Source organism: Xenopus tropicalis, chromosome 9 (genome assembly GCF_000004195.4).
Source record: "Xenopus tropicalis strain Nigerian chromosome 9, UCB_Xtro_10.0, whole genome shotgun sequence".
Taxonomy (NCBI): Eukaryota; Metazoa; Chordata; class Amphibia; order Anura; family Pipidae; genus Xenopus; species Xenopus tropicalis.
The window spans coordinates 22,515,298-22,541,577 of NC_030685.2; the positions used below are offsets into that span (position 1 = coordinate 22,515,298).

Consider the following 26,280-nt stretch of genomic DNA (forward strand, 5'->3'; position numbering starts at 1 on the left):
GGGGCAGATTTATCAAAATGTGAGTTTTAGGGGCTGATTTACTAAGACACGAATTCCGACCGAATTGGAAAAATTCCGATTGGAAAACGAACATTTTGCGACTTTTTCGTATTTTTTGCGATTTTTTCGGCGCCTTTACGACTTTTCGGAAATTATCGCGACTTTTTCGTTACCAATACGATTTGCGCGAAAAAACGCAAGTTTTTCGTAGCCATTCCGAAAGTTGCGATTTTTTCGTAGCGTTAAAACTTAAAAGGCGCGATGTTTTGCGCAAGTTTTAACACTACGAAAAAATCGCAACTTTTTGCGCAAGTTTTAACGCTACGAAAAAATCGCAACTTTCGGAATGGCTACGAAAAGCTCGCGTTTTTCCGCAAAAATCGTATTGGTAACGAAACAGTCGCGATAATTTTCCGAAAAAATCGCAAAATACCGATCATTACGAAAAAAACGCAATCGGACGCATTCGGCCCGTTCGTGAGTAAGTAAATGGGCCCCTTAGAGCCCTATACAGAAAAGCCACCTACATTCTATTCAATTCTAGGGAATATTTAGATGCGTAATTATCAATGGGTGAAAGTTAGAACTCAATCCCATAGGCATAAACAGAACGCAGGTGAGTTTTTATGTATCAAAGGGATACTGTCATGAATTTTATTTCTAAATTACACTGTTTACATAGCAAATAATTCACTCATTTAAAATTTTATTCTTGAAACCACAAATGTATTTTTTTTAGCTGTAATATTGGTGTGTAGGCGCCATCTCAGTGCATTGTGCCTGAGTCTGAGCTTTCAGAAGGAGCCAGCGCTACACATTAGAACTGCTTTCAGGTAACCTATTGTTTCTCCTACTCCCATGTAACTGGAGGAGTCCCAAGCCAGACTTGGGTTTCTTACTGTTGAGTGCTATTCTGATATCTACTGGGAGCTGCTATCTTGCTCCCTTCCCATTGTTCTGCTGATCGGCTGCTGGGAGGGGGGGGGATATCACTCCAACTTGCAGCGCAGCAGTAAAGTGTTCCTGAGTCTGAGCTTTCAGAAGGAGCCAGCACTACACATTAGAACTGCTTTCAGCTAACCTATTGTTTCTCCTACTGCCATATAACTGGGGGAGTCCCAAGCTGGACTTGTTATTCTTACTATTGAGTGCTATTCTGATACCTACTGGGAGCTGCTATCTTGCTACCTTCCCATTGTTCTGCTGATCGGCTGCTGGGGGGGGGGTAATATCACATCCACAATTGTGGAGCAGATTGTTTAACATTTGATGGTCTTTTTGATTTTAATATATGAACATATTTTACTACTGGTATGCCAAATTGATACTTGAGGTTGTGTGGGTGGCTGCTGGGTGGCTTAATTGAAAAAAAGGTGCAGCTTAAGCTGACCATGCCTTCTAATTGTGATTTTAAAAACTCTTTCTCCTTAACATTTATCTTAACACTGTTTTCCCTCCAAGATCCTTGAGGTTTGCGGTTTTATAGGATAATTTAGTCCTTTCGCAAGTATTAGGCAAGGTAAACTTTGAGACCGCAGCCACTTGGTATCTGCCTTATCTTTGCTTTATGGTATCCCTTTAATTAGTCAGCAAAAACTGAGATAGTTAAACACAACTGGGATATCTCCACACCTCTTGAATCTTCCTTTTCTCTCTATAATACCTAATAAGGTGAATATCAATCAATAATTTGGCTGATAGTTTGTTAATTCATTGATTTAATAGTATTTTATTCATGTTTGACTTTTTAATAAGAAAACTACACATATATGGTGATATTTGGATTTGTGGCACTAGCACTTTTTTAATTAATGGTTTTGAAGGAATAGCACATGCATTTGATTGGATGATCTCCAAAGATCTTCTTAAGTGAGATTATAGAAAATTGGTACTTAAAAAACCTGCACATTTTTATCTAATTTATTCAGTCATCAATTGATGGGTTTGAAGAGAAATTGTGAGAATACAAAGCCATAGCACTTGCACTTTGTTGAATTGAATTTTCTTTAGACAGTATTGAAAAAGCTAGTACTTTCAAATAATTGCACTTTTCTTATTTCTTTAGCACAAATCACTTTATTGAAACAATTACTGAATTTCTGATTGGTATTTTGAGCTGAATCAAACAGTGGGAAGCAATTGTTAAAAGTGTTTTCTCATTAAGGGGCCATCTTTCTCTTCTTCACCATTTATCAGGTATCCCACCAGGTGAGAGTCCGAGGCACGGCGGGCCCTGTGGTCCTTATGAGCAGTCGAAGCGCCTTGATCTCTACCATGTGGCGGCACAAACACTGCTGGACAGTGGGGCGGCATATCGTTGCTTCTGTACCCCACAAAGACTGGAGCTGCTGAAAAGAGAAGCGATGCGAAACAGGCAGACGCCACGGTAAGAGCTTGCTGGTTTGTTTGTAATGTTGGTGCTCAGTGATGGTGGGTCTGTACCCATGGGAATGAGCACAAATAGTAAAAATACTGATATTCATTAACCTGAAAACACCCATTGGTGCAAACCCAATATGTGGTTAATGTCATGCTTAGTGTTAGCCATTTGTCTTTTTTTTCAAGTCAAACACATATCTTTTCTTTTCTTCTTTTTTTTAAAAGCTATGACAACCGCTGCCGGCATTTGACTCCCAAACAAGTGGAGGAGAAGCTGTCCCGCAATTCCCCCTTTGTTATCCGTTTCTTTCTGCAAGAGGGCGCCCAGCCCTTTCAGGATCTCGTATACGGCTGGATGTGGCCAGTGTGGAGGGCGACCCAGTGATTCTAAAAGGAGATGGTTTCCCCACCTATCATCTAGCTAATGTAGTGGAGGATCACCATATGTGCGTGAGTCATGTGCTCAGGGGAGCGGAGTGGCTGATTTCCACAGCCAAACACCTACTCTTGTATCAAGCCCTGGGCTGGCAGCCACCACAGTTTGCTCATCTCCCTTTATTGCTTAACAAGGACGGCTCCAAACTTTCTAAACGACAAGGGGATATCTTTATCCAGCATTATGTGCACAGTGGTTACCTCTCTGATGCCCTTCTGGACCTCATCACCAACTGCGGTTCAGGATTTACTGGTAACAGTGGCCAGAAAGAGTTAGCAAGAGATGTGTAGAGCTCTGCACAATGGCACTCCTCAGGTGGAATTTGCTAGGGTCAGACTTGGAATGTACAGTTTAAAATATTAATGTCCTTAATGGTGAGAACCAGAACAATATTCAGCTTGTATTTTTTTTTCTTCTCACATTCAGGGAAGATTTGTTATAGGGCACAGAGTGGGACAATATGAGGGGTCATAAGTGTGTAGGCATTCTAGGGGTGATTACACCACTGGGCAAAACCAGCACCCATTCTGCGCTGTTGGATTTGGACAAGCCCGGACTGGCAATCTGTGGATTCTGCCAAATACCAGAGGGGCTGCTGTAAGATGCCATAGACAGTCACTATTTATTGGGCTGGTGGGGGGCGCTGTTTGGCCCTCTGTGTACTTGGAATGCCAGGGCCTACCCAGAAACCCAGAAATGCCAGGGCCTACCTCTTACTGCTTTTGCCTTGTTATATTTAATGTGACCCAGTAACCCTGTCCTGTTTATCTGTGTTTCTCCAGCACGGGCCAAGTGTTGCTGAAATGCTGCTCTCCCTGGGACGGCAGGAATCTATTGTCCGGCTGCAGAACGCTCTCCCTGACTGAAGACTTCTCGCTGTTCCTGTGACAGAGTAGCGCTGCCCCACTATACACTCTTAATAAATGTATTTTGATAAAAGACTTTGTACCGTTCCTGTATCTGTCGCTGCTAGGAGCTGCTCTGCAGGGGCGTTACTATAGAGGAAGCAGACCCTGCGGTTGCAGAAGGCCCTGTAGTGTAAGGGGCCCAGAAGGCCCCTAAATAATTGAGAAATTTCAATATATCTTGGTAGAACAGGTCAATTTACTAATGTATATTAATGTCTTGGGAGCCCTAAATTGAATTTGCTGTGGGGCCTGTAACATCAAATTACGCCCAATTGCTCTGTGTCTACTGTTTCTTTTGGGGCTAAATTAGAAAGGGGTTAAAAAACACGCACACCCATGCAAATTTGTTATGAAATCTGTTGCTGGGTGCAAACAGCCACAGCCGCGCATGTTACATAATTTTAGAACTGTCATGGCCGCTGCTCATCAGCATTAGTACTTATAAAACACTTTTATTCATGCAAAGTTTTAGCGGTTTTTTTTTTTTAAAAAAATGGCAGATGAAAGAAGAGAGGAGCCTGGGGCAGACTATGAAGAAGTCAATAAATAGGCAATTTAGGCATAGGGCCCTTCCACTGGCATCCATAAAATGCAGGCAGAAGAAAAATGTGACAGTATATGTACATCTTTATTATTTGTATGGTGTCTGTTTTAGGACATCCTGTAGCATTTTCGCTCTGCTCTATATGGATACAGTAATTACACTGGCACCTAAGGTTTGGCCTGTAACAGGATTATTACATACCACTGACAAGATCAGATGATTATTATTATTATATGTACTAACTTTATAAAGCAGTAATTTTGGGGTGCAGATTCCCCCTAATGCCATAACAAATTCTTTAACAATCTATACTTTCCCCTAATCACATCCTCAGTGCAGATCTGGCTGAAACCCCTAATGCAAGGAGCCCCCTTCATTTGGGAGCAGCTTGCTGATCATTAGGGGTCTTCAGCAAAGTCACACGCACCAGCGCAGGTTCTGAACCCCAGTTGTGTGGGAGCCACTAGGAACCACTTTGTGAGCCAGATTAGAACTGGGTTACATCCCTGTACAGAATGGAGACCCTGAGCCTACACCCGGCACAGCTGAATGTACTAAATAAGGTAACACAGTATGGCAATGCTATTGGGACAATGTAATAACTGTCACAGTTTATTCCAGGTCTAGTGTCACAGAGCAACCGATGCTTTCAGCCAGTGTCACATGATGCCCTTACTGCCCAACTGTTTTTTTTGACAGTTGGCTGCAAAGCTAGAGATCGCTGCCTGTTGCCTGCTCTCACTGTAAGTACATTTTCCTGCTAAATATGGAAAGAATCCTGTTATTACATTGCTAATTCATTAATAGGGAGGCATTGCCAGTCCTTGGGCTGCACTGAATAAAAACTAAAAGCACAAGAAGTATGATTTTGCCCATATCCAGTGGGCTCACTGGCACGTGGCTTTCTATTGTAATTACAGCAATACTGGCACTTCTCTATACATTTTTATTCATCCCATTTATATTTCCTCCTCAAATGTTTACTTTATATTATATTTAGTGTAATATTAGTGCTGATTATATCAAAGTTATGGGCTCCCTATTCTTTAGCCATTACTGATAATGGATGGCAGGTCTGGAAACTCTGGTAAATGCCAAAGGAGCTGCTGTAAGCTGCCATAGACTGATGTTTTATATTGTCTGAGCGCACTAAGGTGAGTGCCCAACTGCTGGCAGACAGCTGCACAGCTACAGATCCCTGCCTGTTGCCTGCTCTCTCTCTGATAAACATGCAAAATAAATCCTGTAATTACATTAATCATTTATTATTATTAAGGAGGCAATGTCAGTTGTTGGGCTTGATTTATTAAAGGCTGATACTGCTAAAAAGAAGCTTTTTAACCTTATACATTGATCTCATTGGGGCATGAATTCTACTGAGATTATAGCGATACCGGTGCTTTTTATATACATATCTTCTAATATTATAAAAAATTTTGTACACATTTCCCTATATATTCTGTAAGATTATAAGATTTTTATAAGAATATAAGATTGATTTCTTCACTGAAAGCTGTCATTGACATTGAATATAAAATACCAAGGTGGCAGTTGGGCAGTCAGCTAATGGCTGGGCTAATAAATTGTAATTAAACTACATTAATAACATTAATAGAAATCTGCAGGGATGTGTTTCATGGAACTATGGGGTGGGGAAAAGCAAATGAGAAATGTGGGTCCTGCTGAGACTTATGGGAGTGAGATAGTTAATATGGCTTCCTGGTGTGAGCAGGGCAGATCATACCAATAATGGGTGACACGGGGGAATGAATTCTGAAGGGGAGTGATTATAACAGTATATCTCGGGGTAAATGCCTTTGCCTCCCTGTGCTGGGCCTGTCAGTAATTTCCCTTTGGCTTCCCCTACCTACAAATTACAGTGGAATGTGTTAAATGTGTTTTTCCTGTCACATCAAAGATTATACCTGATTAAATGCGTTTTAATAAAAAAATAATTTGTCTATCTGTGTGTATTTATATGATGTATGTTTATTACAGATGTGTAAGTACATGATAGTGGGAGATTCATCATTGAGCAGATTCCATGGCCTGTATTTAATTCCATGTCTTTCTTTTACAGGAGAAAAGGTGATGGGTTGCTGTCACAGTATTTCTTTTAAATCCAAGGTAAAGGGATTCTCTTCTCTTTTTCAATATATACATGTAAGAGAATGCCCATGCCCACCATCTTAATGCCCATAATGGCACAGGGCAAAGTGTGCACTATTCACATACGGGCATAAAACTTGCACTTAGGTTATAGCATAGCTTGTGTATAATGGAAAACACAACATTTCAGCAGGTGAAAATAAACATGGTCACTTGCACAGCATTTTGCCCACAATTATAAATGATTTGTTGTTTAATATTTTTTCTGTAATTTTCTTCACTTCACCTTTACAGAACTTTTCTTATACTGAACCTACATTTGTGAAGATACATGAAATTACTGATGTGCTGGAGCCTCCGGTGGAGTTCATTGCCACTGTAGAGATGCCCGACCACCCGGTGCCATTAATGGGTAAGTGTGATCATAAAGAGACTAATATGCACCTGTAATGTTTATACTATGAGTTCCTGGCTCATTCACTATTGATATTTTTGGTAAAACAATGAGGAAAGAGGTAACATTATATATTATGATCTATTATTTCCTGATTATATATATTTGTTGGGGGGTGTCCTGGTTACAATAACAATCACAGGGTACAGTGTTAATGATGCCACGTTGTTTGTTATAGATTCTCCTGAAGTGATTGAGCCTCCGAAAAGTGAGGTTGGAATGTCCCACACTGTTGGACAAATGATCCCAGCACAGGAGGAGGGTGGATTTGAGCCAGAAGAGGACACGGTAGATAACTTTACTGCCACCTCTTCTAGTGTCCCATCAATTGTAAGTACATTCCATGTATTCTTTAGAAATTATGTGCATATCATGTTCTTGTAATATTCAGTCTTCATATGATATATAATTACTTTTGTTCCTTTGCAGTGTGAAGTGGTTGACAATGGCTCAGAGTCAGACGCCGAGTTATTAGGAGCAGACGGACCCTCTGACAGGTATTGCTTTATACCATAATCTCTGGTATTAGTATTCTGCTATCATTCTTCTTGCCATTGTTATTATGACGGTGTTTTTTCTTTTCAGCTCCATACCCAGATCTGTCATGTCTCTGGAAAACTTCAATCTGGGAAAAGTATTGGGTGAAGGCACCTTTGGAAAGGTGAGTTGCTGTGTCTCTAATAAGGGTTAGTACCCTGCTAAAGCATAGGCACTGACCTTACTGTCTCATTCCAGGTGTTCCTGGCAGAGTACAAGGACACAAAACAACTGTGTGCCATAAAGACCCTCAAGAAAGAGAGGATTATTGCCAAGAGGTCAGTTAAATGGGCATCATTACTATTTCTCTGCAATCTCCTAATATCTTTAATTTAGTCATATATTTATATTTATAATGATTTGCTTTTGCTGTCTCTGCACAGAAAAATGGCAAAGTGTTGTCAGTATGATAAAAGTTTATTGCTACTTTAAACAAAAAGTGATTAATGATCTTTTAATGATATTTTAGTGTTCCCCATGCAGGCCGCATGTAGTGACAGTTTTATATTCTCTCCCCCCAGTGTTTTCAAGGAGAAGCGAATCCTTCAGAAGGTTACCAGCGCAGAGCACCCATTCCTGGTTTCCTTATACGCCACATTCCAGAGTGAGAATCACCTCTTTTTTGTAATGAAGTATCTTCCTGGAGGTGATCTGTGCCATCTGCTCGAGCATCAAGGAGCATTTGAGGAATCAAAAGCCATGTAAGTGGGATGGGATTAGGATCCATGTGAAATACTGAGGTGTCTGACTGGCAGAGAGTCCTGGCACACTGACAATCACATTCACATAGAGTAGCACTCACATATATGTCCTGAATCAAATCACTCATTGAATTATTTTCCTTTTTATGTAGGTTTTACACTGCCTGTATAGTGCTCGGCCTGGAGGAATTGCACCGGAACAATATTGTTCATAGGTAAGTGTTACAGCTCTTATAGCACTGTACAAATCACATTATCCAATATAAACTGAAGAAAAGTCTGATCTGTGTCTTTATATCTAATATATCTGTCTTCCCATCGCTATAATGTCTACTATTTTCATTTTTCTTTAAATTCAGAGATCTGAAACTGGAAAATCTAATGGTGGATGTACATGGCTATCTGAAAATCGTGGATTTCGGCCTGAGCAAAGATGGTAACGTTTGTTATAATTGCAAAGCATATAAGGGAATAGTTGGGGTTGATTTGGGTGATTTTTATATATATATATCTGTGTATGTGCAGTATGTATGCAAGCAGCTGAGGGAAGTCTCTCACAGATAGGGGATACAGATCATCTTACTGTGTTTTCTTGTCTTTAAGGTTTCAGATATGGAGATCGCAGTAAGACCCGGTGCGGAACAAACTGCTACATGGCCCCAGAGATCATTGATGAGATGGCATACAGCAGGGCCGTTGACTGGTGGGCCCTTGGGGTTGTGTTATATGTCATGATCATGTTCCAGGTAAGCATAATGCCTAGAAATCAGCTATCACTGCCATTATAATGATAAATGGGATTTTAAAATACTTATAATATTAAATTAGAACACTGGTTTAATAAAGGATTAATAATTCATGTTTCAGTTCCCATTTGATGCAGAAGATGACATGGAATTATTTGAGAGCATCAGGAATGACAAACCTGCCCTGACAGAGGAATTGTCAGAGGAAGCTCAGTGCCTAATACTAAGAGTAAGTGGATGATAATTTGGCTGTGGGACTGGGATGGGGCCTGATGGTTCTGTCAATTTAACAATGATTTTATATTTATTGTAGTTACTGGAGAAGAATCCATGTCATCGCCTCGGATCCAGCGAGGCCGGTGCTGAAGAGGTTAAAGCCCATGAATTCTTTGAAGTAAGTTTATATTGTAATTATTGTGCATCAAGCCAGGAATACAGTAGGATCTCTAATGAGCACAGCCCTTTATAGCTCCTGTATCTGTCAGTGTTTGTATGTAATCTGTATGTTTTATGTGTGTAGCTATTTAATATCATCTATTTTACAGGATATTGATTGGGAAGAATTTCTTGAAAGAGAACAGATGCCTCCATTTAAACCAGATGTCAGTGGCCTTACAGAGAGTACCAGGCAATCTGAATGCCAAGCCTGGGGATTAATGCCACCAGCTGAAGCGATATCACCAGAGGCACAAGAGCTATTTGAAGGATTTGACTATTCAGCTGAGTGAGAGGCAATTGCAAGGGGCAGATATATGGCTGGAAAGGGCGGGTGGTGGGCCAGTCCATATACAAATCAGAAGCCTCAATGACTTGAAGTTAATATCAGATGCCCCAAGTCATCAGTTTCTGAAGGAACAGTCTAATGGCAGTGCCAAAGTATCTGTACGTCAGCCTTAAGGGGCAGAGTTCTGGACTGAGAGTCAAAAGAGACCCTGGCATTTCAAGTACAGAGATCCGAACAGCCCCTTGTGGCATTTGCCAGAATCTACCGATTGCCACTCTGGGCCTGCCCCAGATACACATGAGACGCCTCATTGGTACAAAATGGATATCAGATCCCCCGACATCAAGTTGTGGAGGAACAGCCTAATGGTGGAACAACAGTACCTGCAGGTGAGCCCACGTTCTTACAGATAAACCCTTTATAAGTTCAGTTACTAAAAGCCATTAGTAAATGTTATGTACGTGTTAAATAATAACAAATAATTGCGCTATTTTAAAAGTTTCAAATGTTTTCACAGCAAAAACTTGCAGTTTACTACACAAACGTCTCCATCTGCATCAGCCAAAAAAGGTCTAGTACCAAGGTAAGAACCAACTCTTTCATTTCACACCCAATATTTCAAGTCAAAATGTATTTTCATATTGGACCAACTTGTATCTCAGGTTTAATGGGCGTTTAGATGAAATTGCTGCTGTGTTTCTGTTTCTCAGGAGTGAGATGGAGGCGACTGCGGTCAAAGGAAATCTTATCGAGTTCTCCCCTGCGCTCTCCTAGGAACCCAGGACAGGAAGGAGCTGCTCTCATATATTTCAAGTTTTTCAAAATACATTTTCTATTAGATCAACCTGGGTTATAATTAAAGGGGAACTACTGTGAAAATGGAAATTTAATATAAGCTTTATCTCATGGAAATTACCAAGTTACTCTTCACTCTCTCTTTCTCTGCAATCTGTCTCTCTATAAGAAAACTTTGTTTCGGTAATTTTGATAGACAGCTCTGATACATTGTCTAGGCAAAGGGAGCATGTACCATGAGGTATTAGAGCTAAATGCCCATCAAACTCTGACTCTGACTCCTGCATGGAAAGAGACAGATTGCTGAGAGGGGGATAGAGAAGAGGAATTTGATTTGTCAGAAACTGTGACTGATTTTATTGATTATACTTATACAGTTTCTTATTACAAGGAGTTGAAGCTGATATTACATTTTCACAGTAGTTCCCCTTAGTGACCATTTATATCTAATTATTTCTGTTTATTTTCCAGGTATGAGATGGAACGGCTGCAGGGAAAGGAAATCTCATGTAACTCCCTACAGAGCTCTCTGAGGAACCTCGGCCAGGAAGAAGCCATTGCTGCCGAGCTCCACCAGGCGTCTCATCTGCAACCCCATCCAGAAATGGGGAGAAATGACAGGATGAGCTGAAGAGCCATGTCACCTGATAAAAATGAGGGTCTGCCATTTCTGAGCAATGCTGCATTCGAACGTTATGGTTTATGGTGGCCGCCCCTATCCTGATGGACCTGGCTAAATGCCACTTTTGCCTAATGATTAAACCTAACTTTATGTATGACACTAGAAGAACAATGTAAATATATGAAAATAAAACATGCTATTTTTGAAGACTATGATTTCTGTGTTTCCTTACAGGGTAGGTTCAAATTAATACAAAGAGATACCAATACATTTACACTGATACAAAGGGAAGAGACCCAATGTTCCAGGTTGGAGGCAACAGGACACATATGGAAACATATCTGCCAGGTTAATTGACTTGTAATGAAAATGACCCTAGTGTGTACAAATGTGATAGGGGCCCTAGACTATAAGCAGGGACTGATGTGAATAATGGACAGTCTCTGTAATGTGATGCATTATTGTGTCAGTCCAATATAAATCCATGATACACAAAATGTTGGCACTCTACAGATAAATGAATGTGGCGCAATAGATGAATCCCAGGAAGTACCTCAACCATGCAGGTGGCACATTGGCCAATTAGGCCTTTGCATGTGAGCCAAACTTGTTCAGAGGGAAACCAAGATGATATCTGCATATGGGTGCCCTATATTAAGGCAATAGAAATATGGAAGGCACACATTGTATGATGTTCTGATATAAAAATAATTTACTATCTCTATATTTATGCATTCTGCTAAAATCAATGCGATGCTTGTCCTGTTTTTGCGGACTTACCAAACAGATTGGGTGTTAGAGATCAGTGCTGAAAAATTCATCTGACTACTAAAAGCAGTTAAATCTGACATCTGAAATTACACACTTATAAAAAGCCAGCAGCCTTTGGGATATACACCAATGCCCCTAAATATTTACCTGCTTCAATAAAAGAATGGTATCATCAAGTTCTTCATCATCATTACTGGTAATATGGCAGAAGGACGCAATGAAATGCCCATAAGGCTGATATAGAACCACCAATGGCAGAGACAGAACCCTGAAACAAAAAAAAATCAGGGTCAATAAAAGAAAGAATGGGTAGGCTAACCAGTTCGCCAGCACCAGAGACGGCAGCTAAAGCCATGCCTTTAGGGTGGCAATACTTCAGTTCCAGATTTTTTTTTTTGTTTTAAGATTTTTATTTAAAAAACACTCTCAAAATGCCCCCAGTGGAACATTATGCCCTTAATTACACAGAGTTAGATGGCATGTCTGCTCATGAAGGCAATGCTGTGCTGTTCTTCCATTTGAGTATTAGAGACTCAATAGTGACCCCAATAATTCACTATATCATGTGTGCAAAGCAGACACGCCCAAGATCTGGGAGCAGCACTGCTAACAATACTGTTACTGGCTGATTTATTTTCATTTTTGTTATTCTGGGAGCCTTAAATGGCATATCTCAAATGGCAAAAGTGCTAGCGCATCACAAACAATATGCTCAGCTTAGGCGCATAGAGTATTTTGATTGTCAGTGATTTTCCCATGAAAGGTAGCAGGGAGTACATATGCAATTAGTGTCCTAAACAATATACCCTGTGTGCCATAGCCATGTAGTTAAAGGGGTAGTTTGCCTTTACATTAACTTTTAGTATGTCACAGTAATGTTCTGAGACAATTAACAATTGCAGTTTTTGAATTGTTAATTTTTGTCAAGCAGCTATATGGTTGCTAGGGTCCAGCTTGCCCCAATAACCAGGCAGTAGTTTGAATGAGAGACAGAGAGATGAATAAGAGAGGGCTTGAATAGAACAGAAGAGCCACAATAATTAAAAGCCATTGACGGGTCATAGAAGATTGAGCATTAGGCTGATGCCCCACGGGGATGAATTTACCTAAACTCTCTGTGGGGTATAAGTCTTAAGGTGCCCATACACGTGAAGATCCGCTTGCTTGGCGAAGTCACCAAGCAAGCGGATCTTCACCCGATATCCCCACCTACGGGTGGGCGATATCGGGGAACATGTAAGCTAATTCAATTCGATCCAATGGGGCAGTCGGTTCGGGGACCACATCAACGAGCCGATGCGGTCCCTGATCCGACTAAATCTTTTAACCTGCCCGATCGATATCTGCCCAATTTCAGGCCAGATATTGGTCGGGAATGTCCCTCGTTCCTGCCCCTACACGTGCCAATAAGCTGCCGAACCACAACTCCTGTACAGAACCACAACTCCTAGCATGTCTGGAGTACAGGACCTTGGAACTCTAGACAAGAAGATCAAAACGCTGCCCATTGGACTGCCTAATATTTATTTCCTATAGGAAGGACTGGGAATTAAGGGAAATAGAAGATTCCATGGGTGCAACATGGGGGACACAGTTTTACCCTGGTCACACAATATCCTGTGCAAGGGATCCTGTGTCCCCTGGCCTGCAAAACAAACACATTTCAATGCCTTTTTTCAGTTGTGGATAACCTTAATATACTGTATGCTGGTAAATGTTACAAGATTATGAGCTTTGCCTTTTACAATTTAGTGCTTACGGGCAGAGCACTTCCATAAGGGCTTTATGGGAGCTCATTCGCTAGCACATATAACATTTTCGCCCAGGGCAGTTATTCATAGCAATTTCTCATCTGATCAAAGCCAATTGCTGATTCTATGACACTTAGCTCCTATGTTAGTAAGCTCCATGATGCCCTCATTCACATGGCTGCAAGAAAGCTAGCTCAGTCTGACTCTAAGGGCTCTGGCACACGGGGAGATTAGTCGCCCGCGGCAAAACTCCCTGTTCACGGGCGACTAATCTCCCCGAGTTGCCTACTCCTGCCATCCCACCGGCGAACATGTAAGTCGCCGGCGGGATGGCAGACGCGGCGGGGCGATTTCGCGCAAATCGCCGAAAAAGACTCGTGAGTCTTTTTCAGCGATTTCCTGAAATCGCCCCGCCGCGTCTGCCATCCCGCCAGTAAAGTGTGCCTGAGTCTGAGCTTTCAGAAGGAGCCAGCGCTACACATTAGAACTGCTTTCAGCTAACCTATTGTTTCTCCTACTCCCATGTAACTGGAGGAGTCCCAAGCTGGACTTGGATTTCTTACTATTGAGTGCTATTCTGGGAGCTGCTATCTTGCTCCCTTCCCATTGTTCTGCTGATCGGCTGCTGGGAGGGGGGGGATATCATTCCAACTTGCAGCTCAGCAGTAAAGTGAGACTGAAGTTTATCAGAGCACAGATCACATGGCTGTGGCACCCTGGGAAATGAATAATATGGCTAGCCCCATGTCAAATTTAAAAATTAAATATAAAAAAATTCTGTTTGAGTTTTTCAAAAGCAGATTACAATGCAGATTCTGCCGGAGAAGCTCCATTAACTGATGTGTTTAAAAATACACGTCCCCCATTACAGGGTTCCTTAAAGTTATAAACTCACATTTTTCTAATTTTGCCCCTCAGTGTTCATTCAGGGGACACAGCCATATTGCTGAGGAATTGCCCTACTCCCGCGTATTGCCGCCCTTACCTGCGGCCAAACCCTCTACCACTGAGTTTCACCTTCCCGCCTATACAATATCTGCTTTACATTAGCGCAAACTTCCATGCCCCAAAAGCCTCAGATGAACCTGCACCCCGCCTCCCTGCACCCCGCCTACTACTGCCCTGGGTTTAAATGGCCCCGCCCCCTTCGCCAGAGCCAATCCGCGTCATGAGCGCCGTTCAAAAAAATACACGCTGCCTCGCTGAACACTGGGAGAAAGGGGCGTGGCTTTGTATATTCTTTTCACGGACAATGAAAGCCGTGATTAATGCGGGCAGCTTAAAAACGGGTCTTTGCAAAAACTAATAACATTATAGATTTATACTTAAACAAACAGGTACTTCGATCTCGGTTTTATTAGCGCCTCTACGAGTTCTTCCGGGAACTCAGTGACGTCAGTATGTGGGCGTGTTAATATCTGTGGGAACCGTTTAGCAAATGCCATTGGCTGGTTTCGCAAGAGCATCTAGCGTTTGATTGGCTTGAGGGCGTGGCTATTGTTCATTCTTCGCTTCGGATTGGTTTGCCCTCTCTGTGGGCGTAGCCCTGGCCTGAGTTGGGATATGCAGGCCGGGCACCTAATGAAATCGAAATTTGCGCTCTGAGCCAGGCGGTAGCACCGATTCCCACTGCTCATCTACCTCACCAGCTAATTGCTCGGCATGAAGGGAGGAGGTAAGTGTCTGACAGGCGTAGATCTGATATAACTGATATTTATGTTGCGATCACCAGTTCATACATTCCTCTAGTTTGCGCCTGCTGCGCAAATTGATGGGATATGTAGTTCAGCAACAGGTTTGCCTGCCTATAATGTATGGTAGAGACCCTATAAACCCTAGCGCTCCCCCGATCGCCTTCCCTGCTAGGGGTTCCACTTATGTGATTGTGCTATTCATGTTATATAGGAATATATATATATATAACGCTGTGCATTCCTGCAGGGAGCGTGTTCATCTCATTCCCCCCTGAGAAGTCACTTCCTGCTCTCAGCAGTTTTAAATCTCCCTCCAAACTCTGCCGAAAGTGGGAGGATGGGCGGCCGGGGGGGGGGGGGGGGGGGGGGGGGGGGGGGGTTGTGACCTTTAAATGTAACTTGTTTATAATGAATGTATGGCTTTATATATAATATTATACTCCTAGAAGTATAGATTTATAATAGCCAGATCTCTTGGCACTGTAGCTGCTGTAGAATGAATGAAATACTAGTTATCTTTTTCTTTAAATCCCCCTTAATGGCTAATTAACTACCTGAGATAATAATTAAGGTTGATCTGTAGTTTTATTCAGCTCAGTGTCCCCCATGTCCCTGTGTGTGTGTATTGCTCCCCATGTGGATTGTGGCTTTTATTTCTGTGCTGCCTGTGCTCTCACCAGGTTTCCCTAATGTACATTCATGGGGTACTTTAGTGGGAGCAGGGGGGCATTTTAGTTGATTAGTGTGTTTATTGGGTGTTAAGAGGTGGGCGGGTTTGGTTTGAAAATAAACTTGCCAGCCAGTAACTGGTTGTGGGTGGGAGGGGACACTTTCCTCATGATCCATCGGGGCTTATTTCCCAATAGAGGGGCTGCTGCCAATATTGTATGTATGTATAACTTTATTTATAAAGCGCCACAAGGGTACGCAGCGCTGTACAATCTTACAGAATACAAAATTACACACAGGGAGGACGAGTGATATAATAAATAAATAAATATATATATAAGTGCCATGTGGTATGAGACACAGTAGGAAGGAGGTCCCTGCCCCGTAGAGCTTACAATCTAATTGTAGGGTCATTTTCACAGTTTTCATCTCTTTTATATGAAGATCTATTTTTTAAAGTGATATTAAGTCTCATGTATTTTAATCAGGGGGTTTAAAATTGAGTTTCCCCTGTTGAATTACTGATGTATTTGATAGTCCTGTTTAGTTACTTTTACAAGTTAATTCAAATCTATGTATATCTATAATATCTAATGTTCTATGCACATTCTACAGTTGCCCCCACCAAGGCAGCTTTGTATGCTTGGAGATTTAAAAGATGCATTTTTGGTAAATGTGATAGATTGGTGCCAGTACAACTTAGCATGGAAAATAAAAGTGTGTATTTGCTTTTCAGATCATTTATATTCTGTACTGGAATTGTAATGATCACATTGGGGTTGAGATCTAGTAGCTGATAAGGGAAAGATTATATTTGAGGGGAGAGATAAATCAGCTTGTAATGATGCCCAGCAGCCACTAGGGGCTCAACTGAGCAGAATTCTTAAGCAACTCCCATCATGCATCCGTGAGGGATTTAAATTTCTGTCAGAGCATTCACAGACTGAGCTGCATGTTGTACATTTCTTTTGTGCCTGTTTATAATTTATATCAAATCAGACTTGTCCCATGGTATATTAATGCTAAATATTATTCTGGGAGCCAGGCTGTGTATCTTTCCTCAATGTTTGCTGTGAGTTTCATTTGTTTGTTTCTCATTAAGAGCACACAGAAACCATGGGTTTATTGAGCCCTATACCATTAATGTAGAACTATTGGTGGCCCTCCAGGTTGCAGCAAGGCTGTATTTAGCTTTCTCCAGGCACATTGTGTTATATAGAGTTTATAGAATCGGACAATTGTATATGGTGCATTTTAATTGTATGGTGGAAAAGTCTAAGGTTGCTACAAATGGAAGAGACTGCCACTGCTGCAATTGTCTGCCCTGAGTAGTAATGAGACCTGGGTTTCTTTAGGTAGCTGCTGCTGGCATGTAGTGTAAACCAGCCCTGAGTGTTTCTTTCTGAAAACTTAGTTCACACCTTTAGGGCATTGGTAGAACGGGTGGCTCCTCAGGATCTGCAGTCTGATCCGTTGTTTTCCCTTCCAGCCTTGCACTGCCGCTGCTCCAAATGCTTTGCTGCTCCTCCGAAGCGGCGAGTAAAGAGGCGACCCCGCGTGCTGACCTTGCTCAGTCTGCCGGAAGATGTTCTTCTCTATGTGCTGGAATGCCTGCCTGCTGTGGACATCCTATCCATGCGAGAGGTAAGATCTGCGGGGAGGGAATGAGCCCCTCATTTGGTTCATGTGCAAAATGTGTGTGTTCCTTTTTGGATGGTCAGTAACTACAGTATAAATTTCTGACCAAATTGTACATAACTGGTGTCCTTTCTTACAATGTAGCAGGGGGGCCCAAAGCAGTCTGGATTGTGGGGGCTGTCTGAAGGCTAATCAGATTAAATCAGAACCATGTTTCTATCCCTGACAAGATTATAATTTGAATTTCCCAGACTCTTTCTATTCAATTGTAGTCTACGGACGATGAGATTGTGCATGAAACTCTTACTTAGTTTAACGCTGTCGTTTAACAATGGGTGTGAAACTGTATGCCTTTAACTGCTTCTGACGGGCACACCGGAAAAAAAAAAAGGAATCCAAACAATGGATTTTGTGCATCAAGGGGATTAATGCAATTTGGGCTTTTGTCAAAAACCAGTGCAGCGTGAAAGGGTCAAAGGGGCTTATCTAATTGCACAACTTATGTATTTCAAAAATACTTTCACCAGGAATGAAGAGAAGGGGATTCACTTTAGTGTGAAGACACACAGAGCTTCTAGTAGCAGCTACTTTTTCATGGCTACAGAAAATCCCCTGCCATAGACAATACTGAGAATTGCCTCCTAAAATGTAGACAATTATCAGTAAATGATCAGCATTGTCTATTTTAGTAGCTGCTACTAGTAGCTCCATGTGTCTTCACCCTTAACTTGGTGACTCTATTAATCTGTCCTTTGGAAAATTGACAAAGTGCTACATGCATTAGGTGTACCTGCTGCCTTACGCCAGAGTATGTGTTAATTGGTTGCTCGCTGCTTACCCTGAGGGTCTGTACCCATGAAAGCAGAGACTAAAACTAAATCCATAAATATAGTTTTAATATTATTTTAAACATGCACGCTGCTTCATTCTTTCCATTGTTCCCTCAATCTCTTCCTTGTGTTCCAGGTTCATCCACATTTGAGGTCCCTGGTGGATTCTCACAGTAGTGTTTGGGCTCGTGCCTCTTTCCAAGATGTCTGGCCTTCTCCTGAAAACTTGAATCTCTTTGAAAGGTAAGATAATGGGTGACAGATTGCTGGTACCTACAGTCTGTCCCTCTGAGTGGTCTGTAAATAAATCCACAAACCCTGGTCACATGATGGCGATTGATATCTGATGGCAGTTTCTCTTTATTCTCTCTAGGGCAGCTGAATGCGGTAACTTCGAAGCGTGTGTGAAGCTAGGGATCGCTTACTTGTACAATGAAGGCTGTAAGTGTTTGATTTTAATATCATGTTAGATAATGTTGCAGCCACGATCATTCCTGAAATACAGTTTTTGGCTTCCTTTTCAAGCTACAGTTCTCTAGTTGTGATTATGGGATCATTGGGGGTTGTAGTTCAGCAGCTGAGCCTCAGGTTGAAGATCTCCTGGAAATGTTGTATTTAGATGTGCTTCTGTTACAATGATCCTATTCACATAATTTGCCTTGAAGTGCTATCCCTTTAGGAGGCACAAGCAGTTTATAGGATAGTGTTTGAGGCTAACACATGATCTCTGCCCTACCAGAAGTGATAATTCGTGTTACTTACCCTTCTCATGCTTTTTCCTTAGTGTCCTTGTCAGACGATGGGAGGGCAGAAGTGAACGGACTGAAGGCCTCTCGTTTCTTCAGCCTGACTGAACGCCTGAATTCTGGTGCAGATCCCTTTGTGTGGCTTTTCATCCGCCCCCCTTGGTCCTCGTCTGGAAGCTGCTGTAAGGCGGTGGTGTTTGACAGCCTGAAAGAGGAGTGTGGGACTGTTACAAGTGAAGAAGGGGCAACGGGGGTGAGTGGTTTATTGAAAGAGCAATCTCAGATTGTGCCCTATTCAGAAAATTCCCTTCCCTGTCATGGGAAACCTTTATATTTCACAATATGAACAATTAGGTTTGATGCTGAACCACATATCTATCTTCATCTTTCTCTCTCTCTCTCTCCCTCTCTGTCTCCATAATATGTATAACGTGGCTATCTTTTCTCTCTCTCTCTATCCCTGCTTTTGCACTGTAAGTAACAAATTCTATGTTTTTGGTTCTAGGCTCTCAAAGGATCAATTCAGTATTGTCTGGCAAAAGTTCTGAGCCTGTTTGAGGTAAGGCGCCATCTTGTTTCTCTTTGAGGCACTGAGGTCTAATAAATTGGTAATTTGCTCTGTTTATGTAACTGTTCATTGAATAAATGTGAGCCCTGTGATCCTTGTCTCTTGCAGGATGATGACAAGAAGAGAGAAGCTCTGGGAATGCTTGAATCGTCTGCCTCCCATGGCTGTTTGCATAGCTCTTACTTACTCTGGGAAACCAAACAGAAAACTGCTGTGAGTGCCCTTATAACTTTCTTCCCTCTATTCTATTGTACAATGTTTTGATTAACAGTCCCCTAGATGTTAGTGATATGGACAATGCCACAAACATGGCAAGCAACTTGAAATATCCTAAATAATACCTTTTATTGTTGACCATACGGTCAATCCTCATATTTGTGCACCTCTTCTTGCTATAACTCACTCCCCTTTCTTTTTTTTTCTGTTTTCCTTTAGTTATCAGACCCTGGCAGATACCTACAGAGCTTTAGGCAGCTACGAGATTATGCGGCAAGGGGTTGCTGGGATGCACAGGTAAGCATCATTTATGGGATGAATTGTGGCCTGCTTTAGTGGTAACCAAACCTAGCAACATTGAACTTTCCCTACAGCAGCATAGGAGTCTTTTATTTGGTGACCCACCAGTTTAGCTTTGAGAGCACCTTTTATGCATGAGCTGTTAGGGAACCCAGACTGTGTTACTGAAAGCTCATTTTATACATAGTTAGATAAGGGGTTACTGTACTTTTATTGCAAAGGTCCCTAAACTGTGAGTCTGTCTTGTCCTGTTCCCCTCCCTAATAGCATAGGTGCCAGGCCTGAAGGCTTGATATGTTGGGACTTGTAGTGAATAGTTATGTGCTGTCCTACATTCGCCTGAAAGCCCAGCCTTGTATTTAAGCTAGCTTTATGTATTTTGTTGTACTAAGTCATACTGTTAGCCATGTAAATGTGTAATGTAGGCTTTATTGGTCATAATAGACTGCAATTTCCTCCCCCTCCCCTCTAGATTTCCTTGGCGAAGGCTTGTGGTCACAAGAACCAGCTGAGCCAGGAGCAGCGATCAGCTAGTGAATTGGTAAACCAAGTATTCCAGTCATCTCTGCCTATCAACAAAACCAGCATCTTTACCACTCAGAAGGGCATGAATGACACTATGCGGTAAGTTGGGTGTCCCTGTTTAGAGCTGCAATGTTAGCAAATTGGCTGTTGCCTGTCAGGTGGCAATGGAAGATAATTTCAATAAAATAATCAGTTTTATGTGCATATCCATCTGAATAAAAACTGCTATACAGCGTGATTCCCAGTGCAAATGGAATTTTTCAATCACTATATGTAGGTGCCTGTCTTTTTAGAAATAGCTGCTGATTGTCTAATACAATTGTATGATTGTTCTTCTTTATATTATTGTCACTTATTTACACTTGTTTATCTTGATGTCTCTTCCTTAGGTACATCTTAATAGACTGGCTGGTAGAGGTTGCCACTATGAAAGATTTCTCCAGTCTTTGTTTACACATGACAGTGGGTCTGGTGGACCGGTACTTAAAACTGCGCAGCGTCCCACGGGCCAAGCTCCAACTGGTGGGAATTGCCTGCATGGTCATATGCACACGGTACGTGAGGTGTCAATCCATTGTAGGGCGGAAATATGAGTTGCCTTCATGTAAGAAAGACATTGGGTTATGATTGCAGGTAGCTAATTATTTTTCTTTACTCTCGGTAGCTTTATTAGCAAAGAGATCCTGACAATCCGAGAAGCAGTGTGGCTGACTGATAACACCTATAAGTATGAGGATCTGGTTCGGATGATGGGAGAAATCATATCTGCACTGGAGGGCAAAATAAGGGTAAGTGGTTGTACAAAGGCTTCTCTTTCTTGACCCCTCTGAGGTGGAGTATAAAGGATTAATCCTACTGTAAAAAGCAAAACACTAGCTACTCTCCTCACTGATGTCCGTAGAAAGCAGTGCATGGAAAGTTACCCTATCCCACCCTGTAAAGGGCAGTGGTGATTATCATTATTATTAACATTTATTTATAAAGCGCCAACATATTCCGCAGCGCTGTACAATAAGTGGGTTTCATACATTGGACATACAGAGTAACAAATAAAGCAATCAATAACCGATACAAGAGGTGATCTCTGCTATCCAACTCTAGTACATGCTAAGCATGCCTGGGTATCGAGCAACTGAGTATTTAGCTTTCTTATTAAAATGTATTATTTTTTTGTTTTTAGATGCCCACCGTGGTAGACTATAAAGATGTCCTGTCTCACCTCATCCCTCTGGACAGGAGCACTCTGCATCTATGCAGCTATATTTCAGAGCTTTCCCTACTGTACACAGAGCTGTCCACGTATTCACCGGCTCAACTAGCTGCTGGCGCACTGCTGCTGGCCAGGATACTGCACAAGCAAGGTAGGAACGTGAACACTGGAACTGCATTTCTTCCGCTATTCGCTTCCATCTTAAAACAAATTCCTAACCATAAACAGTAATTATGTTTTTGTCTGTGGGTTTAAACACTGAGAATGCTTTTGTGGTTCCAGACCTTAAGGGCAATGACACACAGAGCTACTTGTTGCAGCTATAAAACACCAGAAAATACCCTGCCACAGACAATACTGAGAACTGGCTCTGCTAAAACACAGAGACAATTAGTATTTGTCTATTTTGTAGCTGCTACAAGTAGCTCCATGTGTCATTGCCTAAAGTAGTGATCCCCAACCAGTGGCTCGGGGGCAACATGTTGCTCACTAACCCCTTGGATGTTGCTCTCAGTGGCCTCAAACCAGGGAGTTATTTTTGAATTCCTGACTTGGGGGCAAGATTTGGTTGAATAAAAACAAGATTTACTACCAAATAAAGCCCCTGTAAGCTGATAGTGTGCATAGAGGCTGCCTAATAGCCAATCTTAGCCCTTATTTGGCTCCTCCATGAACTTTTATGATGCTGAAGTTGTCTGTATGCTTTAAAAACCCTACTATAGTTAATATAAACTGTGCAACCATGGGGGTAGCTATTAAATTAAAAAAGAAAAGAGAAAATCATTTTCACTTTTTTGGTGTTACTGTTCCTTTACGAGTGCTTGCTAGCAGGAATGAATCATTTTGGCCATGAAAGCCAAACTAGAGTAAGGGTGGTGCACTGTTTGATCAGTGTGCTGTGCACCCATGATTTATCTAGTATCCTTTAATGTACCCGTGATAGTGTGCACTATTACCCACTGAGCATATCTTCAGTGCTCACTGGATTGGTACTCTTAGATATAACACTGTCAATTCTAATATCTGTCTTAAACACCCCGTTTCTTTTACCCACAGCACGTCCGTGGCCTGCCCAGCTTGCAGAGACGACAGGCTTCACACTGGAACACCTTACTCCATGTGTTGTACTTCTGCACAAGAAATGGTAAGCAATGCAGTGTGAAAATGCACTATAATAAGCATGGAAAATTCATATTCAATGAGAGAAGCACAGAACTAAGTATGAACAGTACATAATATACCGGGAGGAGCGTGGCAACCCATTTTGGGTAGACTGGACTCATACTGATTACATATCATATGCCTCTATATTTATACTCTGCCAATATCTTTATTAAAAGTAATGTTCAGTTACCAGTCGCACTAATAGAGTTGTAGCTTCCAGCTCCCATGCCATACTTGGCAGGCCCAGATTGGCAATTTGAAAGCTTTGCTGTAAGATGCCATAGACAGTCACTATTTATTATTTATTGGGCTGGTGGGGGGCTGCTTAGGCTTCTGTGTACTGAAAATGCCAGGGCCTATTTTGAATCCCAGTCTCAGCCTGCATACTGGTAGTGTTCTAACTAACTTGTTCATATTCCTTACAGTTTCCACGATGATGCGCCCAAAGATTACCGGCAAGTGTCCCTGACCGCTGTGAAACAGCGCTTCCAGGATGATCTTTATGATCAGATCAGTAAAGAGAAGGTGAGTGAAGATGAAGGGATAATTCTTCCTATTCTCACACACACAAACAGTCTTGGTCTTGGCTTGGTTTATTTTGCCTTTAAGTATGTGTTCTAACCTACTGAGGCTAAATAAGTGCTGTAATAGCCTTTGCTAATTACAGCCATGTCCATATGAAATGTGTTGCCTCTGTCATGGGCTCCAGGGGCCCTGCTGACAGGCTGTATATTTGGCAGGTGCTGGATCCATGGCTGCTGCTCACCTTGCTGGGAGTGGGTACTTGGCTCAAGTAACAGTCTGATTGCTGTTGTCAGCAGGTGATGGATCACAGTCATCTGTGTGAGCTGCTTGGAGTCCCGTGCCGTGATTCAGAGTCTCCCGCATCTTGTCCTAACGCCGCTGACTTCCATCAGTTCCTGTGCTCTCCTTCTGGGAGCAAAACAAAGAGGTAAATGGCATTGCAGAATTGTTGAACTGCTTAGGTTACTTCCTTTGCTTCTGTCGGGGGGTGTTGGGAGATGAAGTTCATCTGTTTGAGGATGGTTGGTTAGATATAAAAGGGGAAATATTTAGACCTGGAGGCATGTACTTAATGTACTTAACTTTCCACAGGCGCAGGGAGGACAGCATACAAGAGGACAGGGGAAGCTTTGTCACCACTCCCACTGCTGAACTCTCCAATCAGGAGGAGGATCTGCTTGGAGACTTCCTAGACTGGAGCCTTGAAACCTCTTGTTCTGGTTATGAAGGGGATCGGGAAAGTGAAGGCGAGCGGGAAGGAGAAGGTAAGTTTCCTGCTTCTTTGATGACTTTCCATAGAATAAAAGGGCAGTTTATTTAATAACCCGTAACTGAACTATACTAATTCAATACATTTTTGGGTTTCATTGGTAAATGTCTCCAAGTAAGCATAGCAATTGCCTATGCTTTATTTTATGTAGTGCAGGGCACTGCCATATTGCCTATCCATATGGTAGCACACACAAAAATACTAATGCTGAGACCTATATGCTTTCACATAAATCCGTATAGGAATACAACTGGAAGATTAGCAATACCTCTTACAAAAATTGTCAAACCCATAGTAGGGCCTGTCCTGTTTCAGTACAAATGTTTAATATAAATGACAATCTATCTTTGTGCATTTAATCCTCTTGATTCCATCGTGTTTTACTGTCTTGTTTATCAGGACCATTCTGTATTTCTTCTAAATTCAGTACCGGTTGCCTATTCTGCGCTGCGTATTAACCTTTTGCAATATACTTATTGATTGATTGACTTTTTGTCTTTGTGCAGTAACCGCACCCAGTGGAGTCCTGGATCTTTCACTCCTGATTACTGAACACCAGCAATGCCAGGATACCACCAGTGATGACGACTCTCTCGTCCCACTCCACCCAATCCCATTGCTGTCCAAGTTAGAAAATGGAACCCACTCCACAGAAGGGTGTGCAGAGAAAAGCTCTGGTTATTCTTCAGTAAGCAGTGGGGGCAGCCCGACATCATCTTCCTCTCCTCCAGGCCTCCCGTTCACCCCAACCCCAGGACTAAACCACAGCAAACTGATGCCTATTCCCTTTCCCCAGCCATGCTCACCTTTGTTCAAGGCAAGCCGCAGGCAGGTAAAGAGGAAAAACCAAGCGCAGCACAGTGAAGATAACCTCTCTGATGAACTGTAAAGAACTCAACCCTTCCAAATTTTGTACAGAGATATATGTATAGATATATATATTTGGCATTAAAAGAGAAAATTCTGTAATACTGGTGTCAGGTACATTGGATCGAGAGGTCTTGGGGTAAAAACCTGCACAGGTGATTTCCCATTGGCACCCAGCCTTGTTCATTTACATTTGTGCACACAGCAAAGGATTACTATCATGTCCCTGTACAAGTTTAAGTAGTCCTTTTGAAAATCTTATGGCTCAGCAGCCATATGCTGCTGAACTATTACTACCACCACCACATATTATATTAAGGGTTAAACCTTGGTGGGAGCTGTAGTCCAGCAACATTGGCAGGGATTCTTAGAGCAGCACTTCAGCAAGAATCCCCCAGCCCTTTTTTGCCCATGATTGTCAGATGTAAAAAGTGGTTTAAAGGGTACATAAACCCTACTGCACTGCTCAACCAAACCCCAGAATAATGTGACATATAATAAGGTCTCCAGGACCAGGGATTGCTTAAAAATGCAAATAAATCCTCCAATGAGAATCCCAGCTGATCTGTGTAAATAAGGCTCCCTGTTCTTTGTTCCTGCAATTGGAGTTGGGAGCAATAAGCACAGTTTCCCAGCACTGAACAAGTCTGTTCTTTATCCCCATGTCTGATTCCTGTGTCATATAATGAAGGGAAAAATGACATAATGATCTCTATATGTAAGATACCAGCAGATGCCTGTTATCTAGGGCCAAATGATTGAATTAGCCCAATATCACCCATTGGTAGAATATTTGCTTGCTTGGCGACCTTTCCAAACGAGCAAATCTTAACATTGCCAGACTGGCCGTCCACCTAGTTTTCCTGTTCCTTTTATTACTGCACACAAGTTGCTGCTACCTATCGGCCGGACCTTCACAATGTCAACTATATCAACTATAATCTTTTTATTTACCCCCTTACACTCCCCCCAGGTGAAAACCCAGACACATCCTTGTGCCAATTACCATCACTAATTAATCGCACTCCACAAGCAACACCATATTACATGCCCTAATATGGGCCTGCCCGACCGATATCTGG

General features: G+C 42.0%; 2 protein-coding genes and 1 pseudogene across 4 annotated transcripts; all 3 read left to right on the forward strand.

Annotated features, from left to right (window-relative positions):
• Nucleotides 1–2,120: 2,120 nt before the first annotated feature.
• LOC116407807 lies at nucleotides 2,121–3,169 on the forward strand (annotated as a pseudogene).
• Nucleotides 3,170–6,403: 3,234 nt separating this feature from the next.
• Nucleotides 6,404–10,007, forward strand: LOC101732362 (serine/threonine-protein kinase N2). 2 transcript variants are annotated; one of them, XM_031892950.1, is made up of 9 exons: nucleotides 6,404–6,788; nucleotides 7,009–7,491; nucleotides 7,566–8,068; nucleotides 8,221–8,283; nucleotides 8,428–8,504; nucleotides 8,672–8,814; nucleotides 8,936–9,043; nucleotides 9,128–9,208; nucleotides 9,360–10,007. In XM_031892950.1, exons 3-9 carry the CDS (start codon nucleotides 7,845–7,847, stop codon nucleotides 9,540–9,542), a joined length of 879 nt encoding a protein of 292 aa, XP_031748810.1. In that variant the 5' UTR covers nucleotides 6,404–6,788; nucleotides 7,009–7,491; nucleotides 7,566–7,844; the 3' UTR covers nucleotides 9,543–10,007. The 2 variants fall into 2 exon arrangements, with proteins under 2 accessions (XP_031748810.1, XP_004918050.3); XM_004917993.4 differs by lacking the exons at nucleotides 6,404–6,788; nucleotides 7,009–7,491 and having other exon boundaries at nucleotides 7,511–8,068.
• A 4,800-nt stretch (nucleotides 10,008–14,807) lies between these two features.
• Nucleotides 14,808–25,300, forward strand: ccnf (cyclin F). 2 transcript variants are annotated; one of them, XM_012970355.3, is made up of 17 exons: nucleotides 14,808–15,152; nucleotides 17,330–17,484; nucleotides 18,445–18,551; nucleotides 18,682–18,749; nucleotides 19,093–19,307; nucleotides 19,560–19,613; nucleotides 19,731–19,835; nucleotides 20,058–20,135; nucleotides 20,611–20,762; nucleotides 21,053–21,217; nucleotides 21,328–21,451; nucleotides 21,844–22,024; nucleotides 22,930–23,017; nucleotides 23,463–23,562; nucleotides 23,856–23,989; nucleotides 24,154–24,326; nucleotides 24,838–25,300. In XM_012970355.3, exons 1-17 carry the CDS (start codon nucleotides 15,140–15,142, stop codon nucleotides 25,218–25,220), a joined length of 2,295 nt encoding a protein of 764 aa, XP_012825809.1. In that variant the 5' UTR covers nucleotides 14,808–15,139; the 3' UTR covers nucleotides 25,221–25,300.
• Nucleotides 25,301–26,280: the final 980 nt, after the last annotated feature.

What these genes read in the sequence shown, in the direction of transcription:
- LOC101732362 (XM_031892950.1), top strand. Translation starts at nt 7,845, where the DNA reads ATGCAGGCCGCATGTAGTGACAGTTTTATATTCTCTCCCCCCAGTGTT. An exon ending in CGGAACAATATTGTTCATAG is followed by an intron (nt 8,284 to 8,427) that starts GTAAGTGTTACA and finishes CTTTAAATTCAG; the next exon opens with AGATCTGAAACTGGAAAATC. An exon ending in ATGTCATGATCATGTTCCAG is followed by an intron (nt 8,815 to 8,935) that starts GTAAGCATAATG and finishes TTCATGTTTCAG; the next exon opens with TTCCCATTTGATGCAGAAGA.
- ccnf (XM_012970355.3), top strand. An exon ending in AAGTTCTGAGCCTGTTTGAG is followed by an intron (nt 19,614 to 19,730) that starts GTAAGGCGCCAT and finishes TGTCTCTTGCAG; the next exon opens with GATGATGACAAGAAGAGAGA. An exon ending in AGGCGAGCGGGAAGGAGAAG is followed by an intron (nt 24,327 to 24,837) that starts GTAAGTTTCCTG and finishes GTCTTTGTGCAG; the next exon opens with TAACCGCACCCAGTGGAGTC.